This window comes from Mus musculus, chromosome 4, assembly GCF_000001635.26.
Source record: "Mus musculus strain C57BL/6J chromosome 4, GRCm38.p6 C57BL/6J".
Lineage (NCBI taxonomy): Eukaryota > Metazoa > Chordata > Mammalia > Rodentia > Muridae > Mus > Mus musculus.
In genome coordinates, this window is record NC_000070.6 from 72131085 (window position 1) to 72152652 (window position 21568).

General features: G+C 41.6%; 1 protein-coding gene across 30 annotated transcripts in view; it reads right to left on the bottom strand.

The window, feature by feature from the left end:
* Tle1 (transducin-like enhancer of split 1) overlaps positions 1 to 21568 on the bottom strand; it is a 91045-nt gene that overhangs the window by 21140 nt on the left and 48337 nt on the right. For 14 of the 30 annotated variants that reach the window (XM_017320107.2, XM_011249985.3, XM_017320109.2 and 11 more), the window contains 7 exons: positions 14226 to 14336; positions 10743 to 10796; positions 10077 to 10229; positions 8605 to 8749; positions 7878 to 7979; positions 7408 to 7604; positions 5998 to 6074 (listed from right to left, as the gene is read on the bottom strand). In XM_017320107.2, coding sequence (XP_017175596.1) covers positions 5998 to 6074; positions 7408 to 7604; positions 7878 to 7979; positions 8605 to 8749; positions 10077 to 10229; positions 10743 to 10796; positions 14226 to 14336 — 839 coding nt within the window. The remainder of the gene's footprint in view (positions 1 to 5997; positions 6075 to 7407; positions 7605 to 7877; positions 7980 to 8604; positions 8750 to 10076; positions 10230 to 10742; positions 10797 to 14225; positions 14337 to 21568) is intronic. The other 16 variants (NM_001285530.1, NM_001285529.1, NM_011599.5 and 13 more) reach the window with 2 other exon arrangements.

A 21568-nucleotide genomic window follows, 5' to 3' on the forward strand; every position in this document is an offset into this window, starting at 1 on the left:
CTATGATATATCTGTTCCCTGATCCACAGGGCTCAAAAAACAAACAAACAAACAAAACAAACAACAACACCTTAAAACCAAAAATAATACAATAGGAGCAGTGTTGTTAACCCACCACAGATGTAACAGCCAATGAGGCTCTGCTGAAAATACTTCCGGTGGGCAAGTGCAAGTATCCTGGGATCCAGGAAAAGAGAAACACACAGGTGGGAACAATCAGGCAAGCAAGAGATGTCTAATGAGGTAAGTGGGTCACAAGATCAAGCTCAGTGACAAGTCCATAGGTAAAGATGTGAACAAATGTCCAGAGGGAAGAGGAGAGTAGTAGCAAACTATGAGCCAGAAACCGAAGGATCTGGGACCACTCTACACTACGTCCATACCTCACCAGGAGGCCCCTGTTTCCATAGCCTTTTGGCTAAACTCCTCCTGATTCATTCACTTCTCATTCTGACATCAGGAGGTGGAACTAGAGAGGTGAAAGGAAAGCCCAGTGGACTTACCACTTTGAAAGGAAATGAGATCAGCACCTATTGAGAGCAAAGGGCTTTTCAGTTATTGGGCACATGGTATCGAGGAAGTGCTAAAAGGAAAGGGTCCTGTCCTGAGGTTCTTCCCAGAACAGTTAGCTGAATAGCAAGAATGCATTCTGAGCAAGCAGTCTGTCTGCTGTTAACAAAGCTATGCTGTGTTCTGCAACCAAAGGAAAACCGGTGTTTAAAGACTTGCCGGTGACCTGGAAATAGATCAAACCGCACTGGCAGAATCCAGTAAACAGTAATGAAGCAGAGACTCTGGAGACGAAGGGTAAGTCCCTGTTGCCCAAGGACATGGCACTGCTGATGTGAAAGTCCTTACTATATTAACAGGTACAAAAAGCCTGAACAGTTCAAAACTAGCTCTCTAGCCTCTTTACAGATTCTGAGGTCCTTCAAGATTTTAAAGAAAACTAGTCCTGTTTCATAGGACACTAACACTCTTTGCCACTTAGGAGCACAAGCCAGCCCCCAAAACATCACCTGCTGCCAATCTTCAAGGTGTCCCACATTACTTGGAACGTTCCCTTTTGCCTAGAAGAGCATCCCCTCTCTCTCAGGTACACATCACCTGGGTCCCATCCACCACTCCCTGCAGGTAGCTTGTTCCTCTGAATCTTTACTACAGCATCTATCACATAGGACATTTCTGCCTTTACTGTCCCACAGCTCTTTAAAGTCGAATGAAATGTCTCCATCAACCCATAGACGAACTAGTGCTTAACCACTGAGTCTGAACAAGTCATCTACTGTTGCCTGATCACTAGCAGAAAAAAAAAAAAACAAAAAACATAGAAGATGTTGATACAAAGGGATGTTACTCAGGAGAGTCAACATGAGATGCCCAAGAACCAACGTGGTAAACATTTCCAACAGAGCAAGGTTGCCAAATACTACAAAACCTAAGGTTTTGCCCTAAGGTTTCTGGAGGAAACATGGTATGTTAGACAATTTAAAAATACTAGCAAAAGAAACCACCTGTTATAAACAAATGTGAAGAAGAAGTACACAGGCTCTATTCCTATCTCATAAACGCAGTCATTTCTGAAAAGGGGGTTCGTGGAGGGACAACTATAACTACACATCAAAGACAAGCCCTAATTCAAGGTAACTAAAGAAACCAGACGACCCAGCAGTTGAAAACAAATTAAACTAATACCCACACAGCAAAAGCAAAGCACAGAATAGACACTATTTTTAGCAGGCAACAGCCTTCAAAAGCCAAATATCACTGTGGTGTTTAATTTTATGTGTCAATCTGCCCAGACTAGGGAATGCCCAGATGGCTGAAAACATCCTAGCTGTGTCTGGGAGGTGTTTCTAAAGACATTAGCATCTCATTGGTAGACAGAATAAAATGACCCACCCTCACCAATATAGGCAGGCAACACTGGGCATTGTCCAAAACAATGGCAAAAACAGCACATACAAAACAAAAGAGAAAATACATAACAAAACAAAAACCCCAGCCAAAACAGCAAAAAGGTTGAGAAAGGTTTATTGTTTCTTTCACTCTCTGCTTAGCCAGGTCTGCCATTGTGACACCAGTACCCTTGTCTCTCAGGCCATCAGACTTGGACTCAAACTCCAGCTGAAACTGCTCTATCTTCCCATCCATCCCACTCCCCTGCCTTCAGACTCCCATTCCCCAGGATTCTAGCTTACTGATGGCAGACCATGGGACTTCTCAGTTTTCATAATCATGTGGGTGAATTCTTCATATAAAGTTCCCTTCCCCTCTATTATATATTAGTTCTGTTTCTCTGAAGAACCCTAACACATCATCTAAGTTTGAAGACAACTAAGTTTTCAAATCTACTAAGCTAGCTATCTATGGTACCCATGTTAATCATCAGAAAAGGCAGAGGGAGATGGGATGGAAGATGAGCCCCTATTGGCTAGAAGTTACCTACTATAAAACAGTTTCTTCCTAAGAGGGAATTTCTCTCTAATGGCATGATTTTCTTTTCCCTTTAGGCTCTATACAACCAAAAGAACTTTAAAAGCCTGATTTAAGTTCTAAACAAGTAAGTAGAAGACTTCAGAATTATGTGCCTGATGTTCAAGCACAGGGTGAAAGAACTTGAACTACCTGTCTTAGTCAGGGTTTCTGTTCCTGCACAAACATCATGACCAAGAAGCAGTTGGGGAGGAAAGGGTTTATTTATTAAGCTTACACTTCCATACTGCTGTTCATTACCAAGGGAAATCGGGACTGGAACTCAAGCAGGTCAGAAAGCAGGAGCTGATGCAGAGGCCATGGAGGGATGTTCTTTACTGGCTTGCTTCCCCTGGCTTGCTCAGCCTGTTCTCTTATAGAACCAAGACTACCAGCTCAGGGATGGCACCACCCACAAGGGGCCTTGCCCCCCTTGATCACTAATTGAGAAAATGCCCCACAGCTGGATTTCATGGAGGCATTTCCCCAACTGAAGCTCCTTTCTCTGTGATAACTCCAGCCTGTGTCAAGTTGACACAAAACTAGCCAGTACACCATCTATCTTGTGAGGAATCTCAACAATACATAAAAACTTAATATAATTTATGTGTATTCTGTCAATCTGTCTCCTTAGTTTAGTCCCCATGACAGTGGTTTTCAACATGTGGCTTGCATGTTCTTTGGGGGTTCAATGACCTTTTCACAGGGGTCATCTAAGTTCATCAGAAAACATAGATATTTACATTGTAATTTGTCACAGCAGCAAAATTAGTTATAAAGTAGGAACAAAAATAATTTTATGGTTGGGGGTCACCACTGCATGAGGATCTGTATTAAGGAGTCACAGCATTAGGAAAATGAGAAACCACTGCCCCAAGACCATGTTGAGACTCTGAAAGAGTAGAGGACAAATGCTTCTTTTGCACCACATATTTCCTGGGCTGTGAGCTCCCATTCGGGTGCAGTAGGTCCCAATACAAGAGGCACAGGGAAGAAGTAACAGTGCCTGGAAACTTGATGAGCAGATGTGGTGGCCTCAAACTGTACCCTATAAGGAAAGACTAAAGCAATGGGTAAAATGCTGTGTTTTGCAACTGAGCCTACAAATATTAAGAGGATGTCCATTTGGCAGCACAGTGTGGCCTCTGGGGGTAGGGCCTGAAGATTTTCACATTTGCAAGTTGCCTGTCCTTGGGCATATCTGTTCAGAGGTATGCTGTTGCATGAAGAGGTTACCATAACCAACTTGATACAGACATAAACATTTATACCACAGATGTAAATGTCTCTCCAGCCCAGCTGAATGCAGAGGTCGTTGTCTGGAGGCACTCATCCATGTGTACACGAGTCCTTTACTCCTTTCCCTCTGAATGATCTGGCTGTCCCTTTGATGGATCCTGGCTGACATGAGCTTCAGCACTGTGTATGCTCCTTTCTAAGGGCATTTCCCATCCCAATTTTGTTCATGTGTGTGTTTACATGTCATTTACTGCTCTGCCTATACATAACTTAACACAAGTGGAATTGTAATTGATAGTTGTTCTTTTAGTGGCCACACTACCAGGCCCTCAATGTAGGAAACACAGGGAGAAGCCTCTTCCTGAAGAGTCCTTTGTTCTCAAATACAGGGTATTATTTTGAAACCATGAATACCTACCCCACCTCGAGCAGGCCTAACCAAATATTCCTTCAGCTGCTCTTTCTCACTTATTTGCATAATTGTTATTCTTTGTTCTTCCTACCCAGGACATGTTGATTTGTCTCTATTTCTCTTAAGTGCCTCCAATCAGTTCTATCAAAGGATGGTCTGTAAACACTTGCCACTGTCTGTCACAAATGAGCCCAGTCACTAACAGCTTTTAGACAGATGACAGTCACTTCAAAACTACTGACTCTTATAACAAATAGTACTTAGAATTTGTGTTTTTTCTCCAAATAATTATCCTGTTTCAGAAATATCACTCTATGTATCACTATAAGTCTCTGGGAAGCACCGAGGAAATAAATGGTAGGTATTCACTCAGGCAAACTAATCAGTTAATCGTAGCAATAAGACGCCATAACCAGAACCTAGGAATGAGGAATTTCACTGATTCCAAACTATCAATTAATTCTGTATTCTTCACATACTGCAGCTCACTTCATCTCCGCATACATGTTAGCAGTGGCAGTTCAGATCCAGATATCAATGGACACCTTAAGTTTTAACAATCTGCTACTATAGCCTTTGTCTCTAAGCACACTATAAAGTTAAATTATAGTTGTAGGGCTTTTTGTTGTTGGTGCTGTTGAAACAGCATTGTGGTGTATAGTCTAAGAATCCAAAGTTGCAATCACCCTGACTCTGCCTCCTGAGTGCAGGGCCTTCAGTATCACTAAGACTAGTGTTAGCACAGCTTCAAACACAAAGAAATACAAGATACCCACAATCCAAGGAAAGACTTAGAATATCCCCATGTTTTGCTTCAAATCATGCCTGTGTGCATGCTTAGGTGCACAGAACATCTATAACCATGTGCACACAAACACATGCATATACAAACTTTAAGAAATATGGTCTACATTACACATGTCCTGAACACCAACCATATATTCCAGTATTGTAACTCGGTATCTCTTCCTACTAGACAGCTACTTGTCCTTCATATTCCCTCAAGACACAAATAAAGGTAAAGACAATCCTTGAGTGTAAGGGGTAAGATAAAGACAAATGGAGGCCCGAGGCATACCCTTTAGAATCTCTCATTTGTAAAGTTAATACTTCATAATAACCCTTGCCACACACATAGAGATTGACTTTGCTTTTACATTTTAATTCTGATTTGTATAAAACTTGAGAAAAATCAGTAACTCTTTGAAAGAATGCTTCTAATAACTTACACTAAAAGGGAGTGATTTTTTATTTGTTTCTTTAATAAGTCAGAATAAAACAACAGAGTGTTTTCATACTCTGGATGCTTTTATATCCTTTAACTTAACGTCCCTTGTTTCCCCATAAGGAAGCTGTGCCTCTTAATAAGCGTTATGTGGCAAAGTAAAGTACCCAGCAAAACTGGGACATGGGTGTTCCACAAGACAAACCAACCAAATAACTTATTCTACCAAAACACAGAAACTGTTGCATTGTTCTGGGTAAAGAGATTAGCAGTTTAAGTCTCTATGCTTTTAAGAGTTTCTGACAATTTACCTGTGTACAATTTACATGAGCGAAAATGTAGCAGCTGTCTCTCAACCACACATCAAGATAGCAGCTTCCTGCAAAAGCATCTCCAGCTCTTTCCTCCTACCTGTCATCATCTTCTATTGCTTCTCTTCAAAAATAACTAAACGCATGAGCTCAGGAGCTCACACTCATGGAGAAGATAGAGGCATGACACCTACAAGTTACCTATTTATAGAAAAGTGGTAGCACTCCTTAGAAGTCTCCTTGGAAACATCCAAACCTATCTTCCCTTGGGGATTCCACACTGCTGACACTATCACCTCTGAAACAGACCAAAACCAAGGAATAAAGGTACTCACGGTTTCCCTCCAGGTATTCCTGCCAGGTTGGGGGGGATAGAAGGTACTCTCATGTGAGGAGGAGGATCAAAACCAACCTGGAAATGAAAGTACAGCACGGCAGACTCAGTTCATGCAAGGTGGACACTCTGTGGACATTTAGTTCATATAACAAATCCATATATCCCCTAAGCAATGTTCAGTGGGCACAGAAATAAGGGCTGGTATTTTTCCAAAGAAAAGGTACAATGTGGTAACCTCATCTAAAACACTACAAACACACTTCCTTTTTGTGATGTGGAGATGAAGTGTGATCAATTTGTACACTCCCGGTACCAGCTTTCCAGGATAAACATTTTCCATAGACATTAGCTGTCCTGCCTCACCCAGCAAGCACAGGAAGGATACTAACCAGTCTAGCACTAATACCATGGGCTATTTCATTCTTTTCTTCCTTGGGGACAGGTTAGAGAACTTTGGAATGCTGAAGTATAACAGGCTATTATCCTCAAATGACAAGAGCACCCCCTCCCCCCACCATAGTAAGCAAAACTGATGCATCATGGTCAGTATTTATAGACTCTATGCTATCCCTATTTGTGCACCATAAAAACAATTAGACACTTTAACACTTGATTACAAGGGGCAATCTACTCAAGGAGGTAAAGGGAAAAAAAAAAAACAACAAAACACCTGACCATAATATATTTCCAATGGCTTACAGGAGAGATTTGCTGTGAGTTGTATTTTACTCCTTTTCCTTGTGTAATTTTACCTTTCAAATGAAACTCTGTATCTTTTAGCTAAAAAAACTAGTCCATTTGAATGGCAAAAGATAGGGCAACATGGAAAGACTGGCCTAATGGTTTTAAAATCTGTCCAAGGCATGCAAAAATGGCTTCTTTTACCTAAGCCAGAGTAAGAGACAAATAGGCATGGAAAGAAAAGGCTAAGGCTTCTCAAATTTTTTTTAAGATGGAAAAAAAAAGGAAAACAGGTCAAAAATACATGACTATAATCACTTCAATATTTTCAGATTAAAAAAAAACATTACGTTTGGTGACCTATTCTGGAACCATCCATCCAAGGACCTCTAAACACTGCTGTTTTCATCTACACATACAATGAAACAAAAGAAATTTTCTCTAGCTATTTAATAGCCCAGTATACTGACCAAAGCTGACAAGAAGGTAGATATGAGGCTTGAACAGTGAGAATCATCTTTGATGTCGGTTTTCAAGCATGTCGTTGGGTGTATCCCATTCAAAGCAGTAAGGGTGTATATCTTAGACCCAATCACCCAGGATGCAACTCTATGCCTTTCATCCAAGTATGTATACCCAGAACCTCACTGCCTGAGTACTACACACCTTGGGCCCTGAACCCTTTGGGTTGCCTAGTCCCTGGGGCACACCCAAGCACATGACCTACCATTGGGGAGCGCCCATAGGCCACCACAGCAGCAGCAGCTGCAGCAGCTGCAGCGCTCATCTGTGGAGACATGCTGTGTAGACCTGCATAGGCAGCACCAGGGCTGGTCAGCTCTCCGTTCATGCCCGCATGGGGCACCATGCCAAAGGGGGCAGGGTATGGGCCAGGCACCGCCAGGGGCGTCCTCAGGCCAGCTGCTGCAAGGAAACATGCCATGTATGATGAGACTGACTATCATGCCAAACCTGACCAATGATTCTAGTCATTAGTTATGATGATGGGCAGGGCTTCAGGGGATAGCAATCATGATCCCCAATCTAGACACAAGGTCCATTCCTCAAGGACAGAAAGCACAACCCCCAAATTTCCTCATTGGCAAAGCAGCCGCACCAGGAAGCCAGGAGGATTAATCAACATCTTTGCACTCAATTCATAAAGGGCAAGCCAAGGTACAGAGTCTGCGTGTTTACCTGACTTAATCTCAAAAGAAGACTTTCTGGATAAAATCCAAGATTTCTCCTTGAGTCCGAACTTTCCACTCCCTGGTACCAATTCCAAATGAAAACCAAATCCTGGATTTATGCAAACCAGAGCAAGGCTTTAGGAAGGGGATTCTGGTGCCTAATTCCCCTGGACTCAGGCTGCTACTTTTTAGCTTGTCCAATGAGGAAGATCAAATTCAAAGTTATGAGTGACCTCATGGGCTAGAGTATTAGCAAAACCTCCCAACTTCCTGACTCCTGAAGATGTAGCAAAAAACAAAACAAAACAAAACAAGACAAACAAACAAAACCCAGTCATCTATAGGCGGCAAAATGTATACACTGGCTACAAAATCAGCCACTTTGGTTGGCTGGTTGGTTGGTTGGTTGGTTGACAAGGGGCTTAATATTAGCAACATCAGTCAGACATACAATGACAGACTTGTAAGATTATGTTTGGAATAATATGAGGAACTTTACTGTAACCATTGGATTTGGACTATTTTTAAATAAAAGAGAAGCTGAATGTAAACTTCTGGAGAGTAACTGGTGCAGCTGCTGGGATCCAGGACAAATGTGCTTGCTCCCATGCCTTTCCAGACAGGAGAATAGTGCCAAGTGCTTCACATTCAGGGGCAAACTGTCAGGAGATTAGCAGACAGCACATCAAGCTGGGACAGAAGAAACAAAGCACAGTAGGGGAAGGGGTGCTGACCTGCTTGGTTGACAAGGGGTTCCATGGCTGGAGGCTTGCCAAGACCTGGACGGAGGCCTGGAGTAGCGCTGGTGCCTGGGGTTGGCATGTCGCTCCGAGGCGTCGGTGTGCTGGATTTCAGAACAGGAGTGTTGGCTTTTTCATGCTGGTATCATTAAACAAATTAAATGAGTATTATTTTTAATCCAAGCCATATTACACAATTTATCACAACAGCAGCTGGGGCACTGGGCACCTTCTAGCAACACCCTAGCCAATTTTCATAAATCCACACAATGTCGACAGCATTAACTTGTGAGTGAGAAATGTTGACCTTTCATCTTCCTGCCAGATTAAAACTCGAGCCGGAGACACACAGAGCATGATCCTCCACAAATTTTATTTTACAACAAGTTTTCCATGAAGCTTGTGAACTTCGGGTCTTCGCTGGGTGAGAAAGATGACCACAGGGAGATTCTTTCCAAGTCACTGGGAAGGGCCTACCTGGCTACAATCTCCAAAGTGGAAACCTTTTCTCAGCCTCACCTTTTGGGGACTCAGACTGATGGTGACAGACAGTGGAACTACCAATTACTTTAGAAGCAAACCAGCACTTCAGAAATAAAGTTCCTGAAGTACCCTTCCCACACTGCTCTTCTCTATGGCTACCTAGCTAATGAAGACCCATCCGTGCACACAGGAGACTTATCACCTGTTGGCAACCTTTATAACTTGAGACAGTAATTCCATAAAAAGGGTATCTTCTTTTATCTCTCAACTCCTGTGTCCCTAGAACACTGCTCAAGAAGGACCAGGGTGTAGAAAACAGAGTGAGCCAAAACTCCCAGCTCTGGCTTAGGATTTGATAGAATGTTCTCAACAAGTTACTCAGGTTTTGCTTTACTCTATTTGCATAAAGCGATAACCCTGAGGTCACCAAAGTAAAGACTTGCTTTGAGGTAGTCTCACAATGTAAGACAGACTTGACCTCTATCCCAAGAGCTTCCTTCCTGCCAGATCCTCCAAAATATAGGCACTACAGGCAAGCACTACCATCCGAAGTTATAAAAGATTCAGTGGTTTAAGGACCACATGAATGGGCTATGATGAATGGGCTCTGAAGATCCCATGTCTCCTGTGTACATGCCAACGAGGATGGGATATGCACAATGGCTTAGTTTACCCCATAAACAGGAGCTTAGCAAAATCAAGATTCCTTGTGAGTTATTCACTACCACTTATTGAGTGTCACAGAGCTGAGTCATGACCATGTATAAGGAGAAAAACGATGCACACAGAAACTTCCACACCCACTCTAATTGTGCTCTGAGAGACAAATGAGATAAAGGGGAACAGTAAATAGGACAGCAAGTGTTTTAACACTTGAACACAAAAGCTTTAAGCAGCAAAATCCCCACTTCACACACTTCAGGATCCCATGTTCCACAAAGGAAATGGCAGTGTCACCCAGAAAAAAAGCAGCTCCTACCTACCAGGCTCACTTCTTTGGATTTCAGGGAAGAGGAACTTCCAGAGGAGGCTGTGGATGCCGGGCTACCTGAAGCATCTTTCTTCAGCAGACGGTTTTTGTCAATTCCGTTTTCCCGGGGTGAGTGTGTGGGGCTTGCATGTGGAGAAGAAGGGTCCTCAACACACAATAACAAGTTGACATGTTTTAGCTCAGAATGAACATACTTTTTCATACTCTCAACTAAAGGATAATACTGAAAATCTTTTAGATTTGAGGAGTGTAATGCTCACTAAATGAACAAAATGGTATTTATAAAACACCCAGAACCATATCATAAGAAAAACAATCATCTTTCTACCAATACCCAGGAACATCCTCTAGCCAGACATCAACCACAGAAATTAAAATGACTTAGGAAGCAGATTTTTCTTTCTGGGGGGCTGGGGATCAAACAGAGTTGGCGCCAATGGTAGACAAACACTCATGAACTGAGGTCCATTCCCAAACCTCATGTTTTGAAAGGGAAATTACAGCTTTAGTTAGGTTATGAGTACCCATTTTTAAGCATCCATTACATTCTTGATACATGAAGGTATAAGACTCAGCTAACGTGACTCAACTCCACTCACTTACAACTGGACTTTTCTCAACACTAGTCAAGAAAATCCTTCACGAAAAACACTGTTACCTCGTTAGACACATCCACAACTAAGTTGTCATCACTCTTGTCCCCATCACTGTCCTAGAAAAAAATTAATTTTGATTAGAAAAGGCTAAGAATACGTTTTGAACTGTTAATTTCTTTCAGTAGTTCTTGGTAGCAGATAAACTAAACACGCTTGCTTCCTTCCAGTCTATAAGCATTTACCACCACCTTCCCCCTCCTCCTATAGCCTGGGGTACACTGAGCTCCTGCTGAATGCTGCTGTAGTACAAGGCAGCTGCCTAGTCTCAATTTGCTCATAAAACATACATACATTGCAGGCTTGATGTCTCAATTGACAGTATCTTTCTTAGAATAACAATTTGTATACTTTTTTTTTATCAGAATTCAGTTCACTTGATTTCAAAGTAAAGAATAATACACCATTGCTTTTATACTTGAAGATATACATCTAGTCAGTATGGGGTTCACAGGCAATTCATAACTAAAAAAGATAAATTAACTTACACCAGCTTCCCATGAGGTCACTAATTATAGCAGAAAATAAAAGATCTATCACATGTAAAGAATGAACTTTTGGAAGCTGGTGACACAGCTCAGTTCAGAGTGTCTACTATGGACAAGCCCTGGATTTGACCCCTAGAACTGTACAAAATCAGATGTAGTGCTGCATAGTACTCAAGTGATCAAAGTTCAAGTCAAGGTCATACTTGGTTACAAAGTGAGTTGAAGCCTGCCTGTCTACTATATAAGATGTTCTGTTTCAGGAGTAGGGGAGCAGGTGGCTTAAGATTTAATGGCTAAAGTACTCGCTGGGTATGAGGACTGGAGTTCAGATCCCCAGAATTCACAGGAATGTTATACAGGCTCAGAGGGTACCTGTAACTCCAGTACTCAGGAGACAGAGACAGAGGATCTCTGGGCATTCTAGATGGACTATGGAAAATTGGCAAGACTCTTGCCTCTATAAAACAAAAAGTTGGGACCGGGCAGTGGTGGCCCACGCCTTTCATCCCAGCACTTGGGAGGCAGAAGCAGGTAGATTTCTGAGTTTGAGGCCAGCCTGGTCTACAGAGTGAGTTCCAGGTCAGCCAGGGCTATACAGAGAAACCCTGACTCGAACCCCCCCTCCAAAATAATAATGATAATGATAATAATAATAATAATTGGAGGTCTATCAAAGACACAATGTCATCTTCATGCATCCACAAGTACATTCAGGCACCATACATATGGGAGTAAAAAAAAAGATAAGGCTTTTTAGCCTAAGGTATTGAGAGATGGAAAGAAAACAGACAGAGGTAGCTGGAGGGCACTACCACTCAGCATAAGGGTCTTTACTGTCTTTTCCCTTAGATATAAAGGTGGCTAGTCACAGGAAATCCCAGGGTTACATTGCATTCAGAAAAACTGCTCAGTTAAAGTTGAGTTCACTCCCATATCAAAGTTTGAGAAATTCTATTTTCTTAGTGTGGTATAAATAAGTATCCTCTACAGGCTCAGGTGTCTGAACACTTGGCCCCTAGTTGGTGGCTATGTTTGATAAGTTTGGCTTTACTGGACAAGGTATGTCACGGGCACTGGGGCGGGGATGGGGGGTAGTCTTAGCTTTCAGAGCCAGGCAGCACTTCTAGTCCAATACGAAAGTATATGGAGTTTATCAGCAACATAGACTGACAGCCAATGATGAGGTCAGAACATCCAAATTAAAAATTTACTGAAATATTTTCATTGAAAAGAAAGTAATAAAGAAAATGTATCCTCCTAGTGTCAAAGAAAGGCACGAATGTTCCCAGCTGTCAAGAGTAGCAATGGTGAGCAACCATAAGCTAGAAGGGCTTCTCTTGTAGAAAAAGAATTATTAAAACGTTCACAGTACAAAAGGTGAAATGGATTAACTATAGCAAAGAATTTATTACCATTGCACTCCTTTTTAATTTAGAAAAAAAAAACTTCCCTTTCAATGAAAAATATGACATATACAGTATTATGATGACCCAAGTAGGATAATTAATGTTCCTACATTTTATTATTTCTGTTTGGGATCTCAAACTCCTGCCTTATACTTCTTCATAAACATGTAGCAGGATGTGGTAAACAGAATTCATCGTACTCTGCTGGAGAAAGCTCTCTTCATCCTGTTTTCAGAGTTTTGTGCTGTTTTCTAGCTTCTCATTTCCAGCACCCTCTAACCCTCCCAGGGCATTCTGAAGTGAATCATTCTTACTTTTGATAACTAAAATGAAGCTTTGTATTGGGCCTTCTGCAAATATAAACCAGCATAATACAGTATACTTCTGTCAAAAAGTTCTGGTCTTAGGTTTTGCCTCTCACATGTTCTAATATAATCTCATTATATCACCCCAATCCCATTTTTGTAAGGAGACAAGACATTAGTGCCAGAACACCATTACGCCAGGCCAAGCAAGATATTGATTCTAAGTTCCATGTTGCTAAATTAAATATCCAAGCCTTGTAGAGAACCTAATAACACAGAACCAGGCATCAGCACATGATCCACCTTCTGAACATCACAGACCTCTTGATTGCTGGCATTGAATGCTCCAAATGAAAAGGCAAACACATGCAGCTTGGAGCAACAGATAGAGGCAGAAGGATATTTAAGGGGCTTGGGTTAAACTGGAGAGCCAATGACCTTGGTTTTTGAGATGTTTCTTAAATCATGATATAAACTGTGAACTGATCTAGGACCTCTAGAAAAAGGCCAATTCTAAAAATAGTTTCAGGGCTGTAATACAGCATGGCTTTAGAATAAGGTGCTTCCAGAGTGCTACTAACCCATGACCTCTGCTGAAACACAAGCTCTGGGCAAGTTCCGTTAGCTCTGAAATGAAGATGATACCCAAGCTGGCAAGTTTTAGTAAGAACCAAATGAAATAATCTGTGTCAGAGCACAGGGTTCCTGGCACTAATCCCAGCACACAAACTGTTATTATTAGCTAAAGGCTTAGGCAAGCCAGCAAGAAACAGAAGCCTTGTGTCTAAATTTCCCAGCAGCTCCAAAGTAGATCCTTCCTTCAAGGCCAACAGGCAAGTGGCTCAAGTCAGTCTGATGTTAGTTTTGCTTGTTTTTTGTTTATTTTGTTGTATTATGTGTTTTACCATGCGGGGGATCAAATCCAAGGCCTGGCATATGTTAAAAGTACTCTACCACAGAGCTATCTCTGCAAATTCTGACTAAAGACAAGTTCTCTCTAAATAGCCCAATTTGGCTTTATTGTAATCCCCCTGTTTCAGCCTCCAGGTACAACTAACTTGATTTTCTCAAGTTCCCTTTGTGACTAACTAATTTAGAAAAACCTAAGCCCAAATGAAGTGCAATATAATAGATAGCGCTGACAGGAAACAACATCGTCCAGTGTAGAAACTTCCCTGCTTTACAATATGAAGTGAGAATTATTTCACTCTAGCATTTCACCTGGATACTTGCTCATAGGGAAAGCAGTAAGTAAATGATTATTATGGGAAAGTCCTTTATTCACTTACATAGTTATCCTTATCATCCACCTTCCTTTTTTTGATGTCACTGGAAAACTCTGGACCATTTCTGCGCTTATCTGTGCCTCTTAGGCTGTCTGGGACCAAGAGGGAATTACTCTGCAAGACAAAAAAGTACTAATAAAGGTTTCTTCCTAGGCCTCTTTGTAATGCAAGGAAAGCCAACCTGGAAAAGTGTTTTAGAGACTGGACACGCCAATAATCATGCAACCCTGTTACCTTCCGAGTCTTAAGGCCCTGTGGCAAACATTTAGACAGAGCTTCTAAAGAAACCTGACTTTACACTTACCTGTTTAAACCCTGGCAGATCCTTGAGGCCCTATTTACTCAGACTGTGCTTCTGTCTAGTGTCAGGAAAATAGGCACGTGCTGATTGGTTGTAGATGTGTCTTTACTCATTTCCCCGCGACTTTGGTGAGGAATATGAACAGCCTTTGAATAATTCCTGATAGCACTTTATGTTTAGGCACATATTATGACCAGAAAAGGCACCAAAGATGCAGGTAGGAGTAACAGTAGTTCCTAGATGGCAAATCACATTTCCCACACAACAATGAAGGATTTTTAAGTTCTTTTAATTTACTGTTGGAAATATGATTGTTAGTCAATACCACTGAAATGTAATATCCAAAGAAGAAACCTTAGCTAGTTGTGAACCTTGAACAGCAAATGCAGCTCTTACACAAAAGCAAAACCTTTGACTAAGCTATGTCACAAACCATACAGGACACTTTCATCAGCACATGCTGAGCATGAACTGTTGACCCAAAGAAAACAGGCATTTTTAGATATTTTGAGGTCACATGACATGACCTGCCCATCCCTTCAATTCCCATCTCCCCTCAGGCTAAAGCAGAACTGTTACAAAGAGCTCTTTTAAGAACTGGATTAGCATATGCAAGGAGCCAATTTGTTCAGTGATGTGTTACTGCCTTGAACAATACTGAATGAGCAGTGCAAAAACTGCCTTTCACAAAGCCCAGATAACCCCAATTTCTGCCAAGCTGCTTGAGAACTAAGGGGCAGAGGGTCAGCGATTATGCTACCTTTCCCGGCCCAAAGAGGACCACAGTACACAGTATGTACCAGAAGTAAATGCTTTATGTAATAATTTTTAAGGCTGTGGTTTCATTCCTTACCAGAAACAATCAGCAAGGTGGTTGGCTGTCCAAGCTTACAGGGATAAGCCCCATACCCCACTTAAACAATTTCACCACATACAGAAACAAAAAGAAAAAAAAAAACCTAGGGACTAGAAGGCAGTTTGAAACCTCTTGTCCCACTTTAGAGTTGATTCAAAAAGCTGAGCTTTTTTTATTCATGGTTGTTCAAACAAAACAAATGGCCAGGAGGATTAGATAAAAGGTAGAATGACCCACACAATTCAGTATGGAGCAGCTCCAAGGCCCACAGAGCCTGGGGCTGAAAGGTGAGATGACTAGATCCATGAACTGATGATTTAAAAATCACCTCCTTAAACCACACAGACTCCAACCAGGGCCCATGCTGGCAAAGGATGGGAATTAATAAAACCCCTGCAAAGCAGTTCCTAGTATATTTGAGACGTTCTGGCCCTGAGGTTATATCCAGGCTCTGAACAGAGCAAATGAATCCTGAGTAGGGTTGTATCTCACTCAACTTTACATCTGATCTTCAACAGCACCTTCCTTACAAAGGACTCAAAAGGGAGAGGAAGCGCCTAGCCTCTCAGAGACTTCAAATGCCAGGATAGGGGGATGTCCAAGGGGTCCTACCCTCTCACAAGAGAAGTGGGGGGAAGGATTGTGGGAAGGGATGACTGGGAGGGGGGAAAGTGAGCAGGATGTAAAGTGAATAAGTAAAATATATATTAAAAAAAAACAAAGAAGTTACAGAGTCCAAGTCTGAAGCAACTTTAAAGTCTCTCCTGCAAGATCAGCAGTGACTGCCCACACTACTCAGTCTAAATCCCAAAGCATTCTACACTTCTACAACATCAGTTTCTGCTGAGACACTAATATTTCTGGGGCAGACCTGTGAGGTTACCATGACCTCTGCTTCTGTAAGTTCAGTACTTACTACTCTAATTTCCATTTCTGTAGCTTATAAGAGACCTATACCTGAAAAGATTTTGAAAAGCTCTGCAAATTCCCCTAAATTGGTCTGGACTAGCAGTTAACATCCCTTTTTATCAGAAAATTGGCCCCATTCAACTAGTAGGCTACAGTTAAACAAACAAACAAAGCATCTCTTAATGCTTTTGATGCTATTAATTTAATTAAAAAAAGCAGCAAAGAAGGTGGGCAAGGGAGGCCTGGAGCATCAGTCAGAGCCAGGAAACCTGACTCATGCCACAGTCAAATATCTACTAAGCTTTAAGTCCACTCTCCAAGAAAGACACAATGTATCCTATACCTTTGCTTCCATTACCAGTTTTTCTGAGTGTAATGCTCTAGCCTACTGCACTATTCAGAAAGCAACAGCAATGTTCCTGTCCTGCCTTCCAACTACTGCCCAAGATATGTGCGCGCACATGTGTGTGTGTGTATGTGTGTGTGTGTGTGTGTGTGTGTGTGTGTGTGTGTGTGTGTGTGTGTTTGATGTATCGTCTTTGCTCTCCTGGAACTCTAAGTAACTTCTAGGTACTGCTGAATTTCTTGTGATAGTAAAAGTACTGCTGCTTGTTCCTATGGATGAAGGACAGGACAGTTATCTTGACTGTCATTATGAGTCACTGATAGATACATGTATTAAGAGCTGAAAGATAAAACTGAAATACTGACTGAATGGCCACTTTGTTCCTTCAAAATTTATGACTCTATAAAGTCTACGTCTTCTTAAAAGCATTTAAAAGAAGGCTGCAAAGCAATGTAATTGAAATGGCTTCAACTTCCTAAACCACTTGCAGTTGAGCTGGCCAAGCACTTGCCTAGCATGTAAAAGGCCTTGAGTAGAATGTATACCACTACATACTGGGAAAGAGCAATGACACATCAGACAGAAAGGATAGCAGATTCCTATGTAGACAGAGGCAAAGGCAACCTTTAAAAGATATTCCTTTTCATTTTGTATACTACTTGGACACCAAATAATGTCCAGAGAGCAGACATGACTGGCCCACGACTACAACCACTCCACTTTCAGTGGTAGGATGTGTAAGTGCTCCCTCTCCCAAGAAAGCAAATCCTAAACTCAGTTTCAGAAAATACTTGTATTCAAATATCCAAGCAATCTACTGTGACATACCAATGCCGGACATATGGTCTCTGACCCACCTTCCTTACCAGTCAGACGCGCAACCTCTTGATTTATTTGGTTTACAAACTTTCCATACCAAGTGTAAACATACAATTAAAAAAACCAAATAGTCCACTTCAAAGTGAGCAGACTTTATTGGGAAATAAAATGAGATTCCCTGTCTCTTAAATAAGATGGGGGTGAGAGACATGAGGAGCTAAGAAAGAATGTTCCGTAGCTAAGAGCATTTACTGTTCTTGCAAAGGACCTGGGTTCAGTTCTCAGTACCCAACCCACATGAGGAAGTTCACAACTTCCTGTGATTTTGTTCCATGGAATCTAACACCTTGGGCCTCCTGGGGCACCTGCACACATATTGATCTCATAAACTCAGGCAACCTACACACAGACACATAGAATAAATATAAACAAAATGCAGAACAACAAATAACAACAGAGAAAAGGGGCTGAGGGAATGACTGGTGAATAAAATGCTTACTGTGTGATCATGAAAACAGTGCATTTAGATCACTAGCACCCATGTAAAAGCAGCTGTGTCTTGCACCCCAGCACTGACAGGCAGGCCAGAGATAAGTGAATCCAAGGGCTCACTGGTCCACCAGTCTCACTAAAATGACCAGCACGAGGTTCAGTGAGAAATCTTGTCTGAAAGACTAAGTTGGTGAGTGACCTAACAACATAGCCAAAGTTGACCTCAAGCCTCTATACATTTCTGCACCAATAAGCACACCTTCACATATATACTACCATAAAGATAGACTGTCTGCATTTCCATTCATAAATCCTACTACTAATGAGCCAAGACATGTGCTTGCAAAGTCCTCAGTAAAGCCATAAGCAATACATCTATTCCTGGGTGCTGCTCCATACAGATCAGAGTTTTATAGACCTTATAGACCTGTGTGCCATGGCAAAGGGCTTGCAAGATTCTATTTTCCTGCACAGAACTCATCAAATAGATGCCTGCTGAGTCAAGACTTAAAAGAGCACCAGGTTTTCACCAACATTAGAACCAGAACCACAACAAGATTTTTATCTTGGCCAAAACACAAGGCTGTCAGTTCACCTTGCTACTGATAAATATAAACAATCTACAGGGCTTCTCAAGCCCTGTCAACACTGGGCAGGATTCTATCACAAACATCAAGGCCTGGGATTTTTCAGGCTGCATTTTAAGTTTTTGTTTTAAAAATCTGTTAAATAAACAAAATTACCTTACTTATCTTGTGTTTTCTATAAGAACTCAAACTAGGATTTACAAAGCCCACGAGAATATGACAAACATGAACAAATTAGGGTCTAAAACCAATGTTTATTAAACAAACTTAAAATCCTGTACTATACGAGCCTTATGTGCTGTACATGTTTATGCTCTAAAGGGAGAGGCTTATCTGATATATCTCAGAAAGAAAATACAGGTCACTCTCACTTGCTTAGTTTCTCCTGTTTGTATGTAGAAACTACACAGGAAATGACTGGACAAAGTGAAGAGCCCAGCATAAAGGGGCTTCTTCCCTTAGGACAACCTGCAATTATTTGAGCAGAAGAAATCTTGGAGCATCTACACCAACAGCAAACAAATAACTATTAAAGCTTCCTAGAGTCACATCTACCCATGCTACCCAGAGGACAGCTGTGGAGTTCTTCAGGGGAAAAGCTCTCAGTAAAACAACCTGGAATGCTAGCAGAGTGGTAATAGCCTGGAATTGCAACAAGCAGGAAGCTCAGGCAGGCGTTCAAGGGCAGCCTAGGCTACATGAATACCTATTTCAGAGAAAAAAAAAAAGTCTCCAAAGAAAACCACCTCTGTGCATTCCCTTGAGGTAAGAGTGAAGACACTGTTGTAACAGGTAACATCCTTCATAAAATACACCAGGGCGTTGTCTAGACTGAGCAAGACAGCAAAGTATTCAACCTAGTGGTAAGAGAGGCCAATAGTTACTTAAAATATCCAACATTAAATATCCAAATGCAATTTTACAACCATACTTTTCTGTAAGAATTTACAGGATAAGCACTGGCTAAACCTCAAGCCAGCTTGATATTAGTTTATCTTGATCTATCACTGCACTCTGGGAACCCACTAAATACAGCAGCAAAGACCCAGGTACTTTGATAAGGATAAAAGCAGTCTTTATGATCTTGTTCCAAGAACTTTATTCTTCTTTAGCAACTTATCAGTAGTGATTGCACAAATCTGACTCAGAGAATCCTGTATTTTACAAAATGCCTTGTGAACGCTATATTTCTCAAACACTCAGAAACCTCCATGCACTTGAGAAACTCCTCTGACAAGTTTAAACCTTGAAACCACCAATAGCAAACAAGAGAGCCACTTACTGACACAGCAAATGTTAGACAGGCTTTTCTCATGTCACGAGAGAGCACAATTCAAATGGATCTCCAGCTGCTATGCCGACTCCCTTGGGAACATTCTCTTCCCCACAGGACAAGTGGTTGTGTCAGAGGCACAGATTGGAGACTTGAGACACCTCATTTATCCTCAGTTACACTAAGACGGTGGGAACCTAATTTGATAGTACATTCCACACTGACAATTAACTTCTTGGGGAACATTAAAACAATTAGGTAAAGATGCACCCCATCACATCTGTCTGTTGTCTCATCTACACACGACGGCAATTAAGCCATCACCCTACACTCTACTTTTGCAGCAGTACAAATCAGTCATTCACATTTTCTACTGCCCACTTCAAAAAAGAAAATGTACTTTTACTCATAACCATAGGGATCACCACTTGTCAACATGAAAAGTAGAAAATGTATCCACAGGGCACACACAGAACCTCTCCAAACTCTGCAGCAAGCCTGAAGAGGGCTCATCTGTCTCACAGCTACATGCAGAACGTGGGTAAATTGTACCAGGACCACAGAGATCTATCCTGCCAAATGCAGGTGGGCCTTGCAGGAGATGAGACTGAGCCTGTGATATTATACTTGAATGTCTGTGTAACTCCGTCACCACCTCCCAGCCCCCTAAATTTCCCTTCCCACTCTTTTTCTAAAAGAGCAAAACAAATTCAACTCTGGAACAGAACAAATACTTAAACACAACTTAAGTGGATTTAACACAATTATGTCTCCAACTCCTAACACAGAGACAGCAAAGTCAGTGTGCCAAGCCTGCTTACTGGGGTACTCTGGTGCCTCTCCATTCTCTACAGCCCAGATATGGCTCAGTATCTCTAAGCTAAAAGGCAAAATTACAAAACTCCTAAACCTGAACTTTTTAAACAATAGCTTTAGACTTCAGAGCATTTTAATTTACAACCAGTATGTCTACAATATTCCCAAAATCTAAAACTCAGGTCTGAAACATTCTTTAGACCCAAGCACTTCTGATAAGACACTCAAACTGCATTTTCTAACGTAAGAAATGGCCCCACATTGACAAAACATTAGGTCAGGACCTGAGTCATTTGGGTTTCTGATAGCAGTTATGTCTACAGCTCACCTCAAACATACAGATGCTGTACTGGCTGGCTGCTGATATGAATTTCCAGTGGGAAAATAGCAATCATCACAAGGTCAAAAGAAAAAAGGAAAAGAACCACATGCCTGCTCTCTAAAACTGGCGATGAGGGCTGGACTGGACAGATGGCTCAGTGGTTAAGAGCACTGGCTCATCTCACAGGACTTTGGTTCATTTCCTAGCACCTACACAGCAGCTTACAAACATCTGCAATACAGGATCCATTCCCATCTAGTCTCTGAGAATACGAGGCACACATGAGATACATATACTTACATACAGGCAAAACACCCGTACACATTAAAAAAAAAACAAAAAACAAAAAACTTGATAGCAGTAAAAGACACCCGTGTTTGCAATGATGAGGACGGACCTAAATGTCTTTCCAGGTGGCACAGGCCTTAGCACTCATCTGAGGAAAGAAATTCCACCCCCACCATCACAGGTACATACAAACCCCAACCCCAACCACCTAAGATCCCTAGGTGACCTTGTCTCCTTCAGGAGTTAATTCACAGCAGGAATTTCAGGTTTTTCAGGCAGTGATAATACTGCCAAAACAGGACTGTGTAGAGAGGCAACTGCCTAGGTACAGTACCTG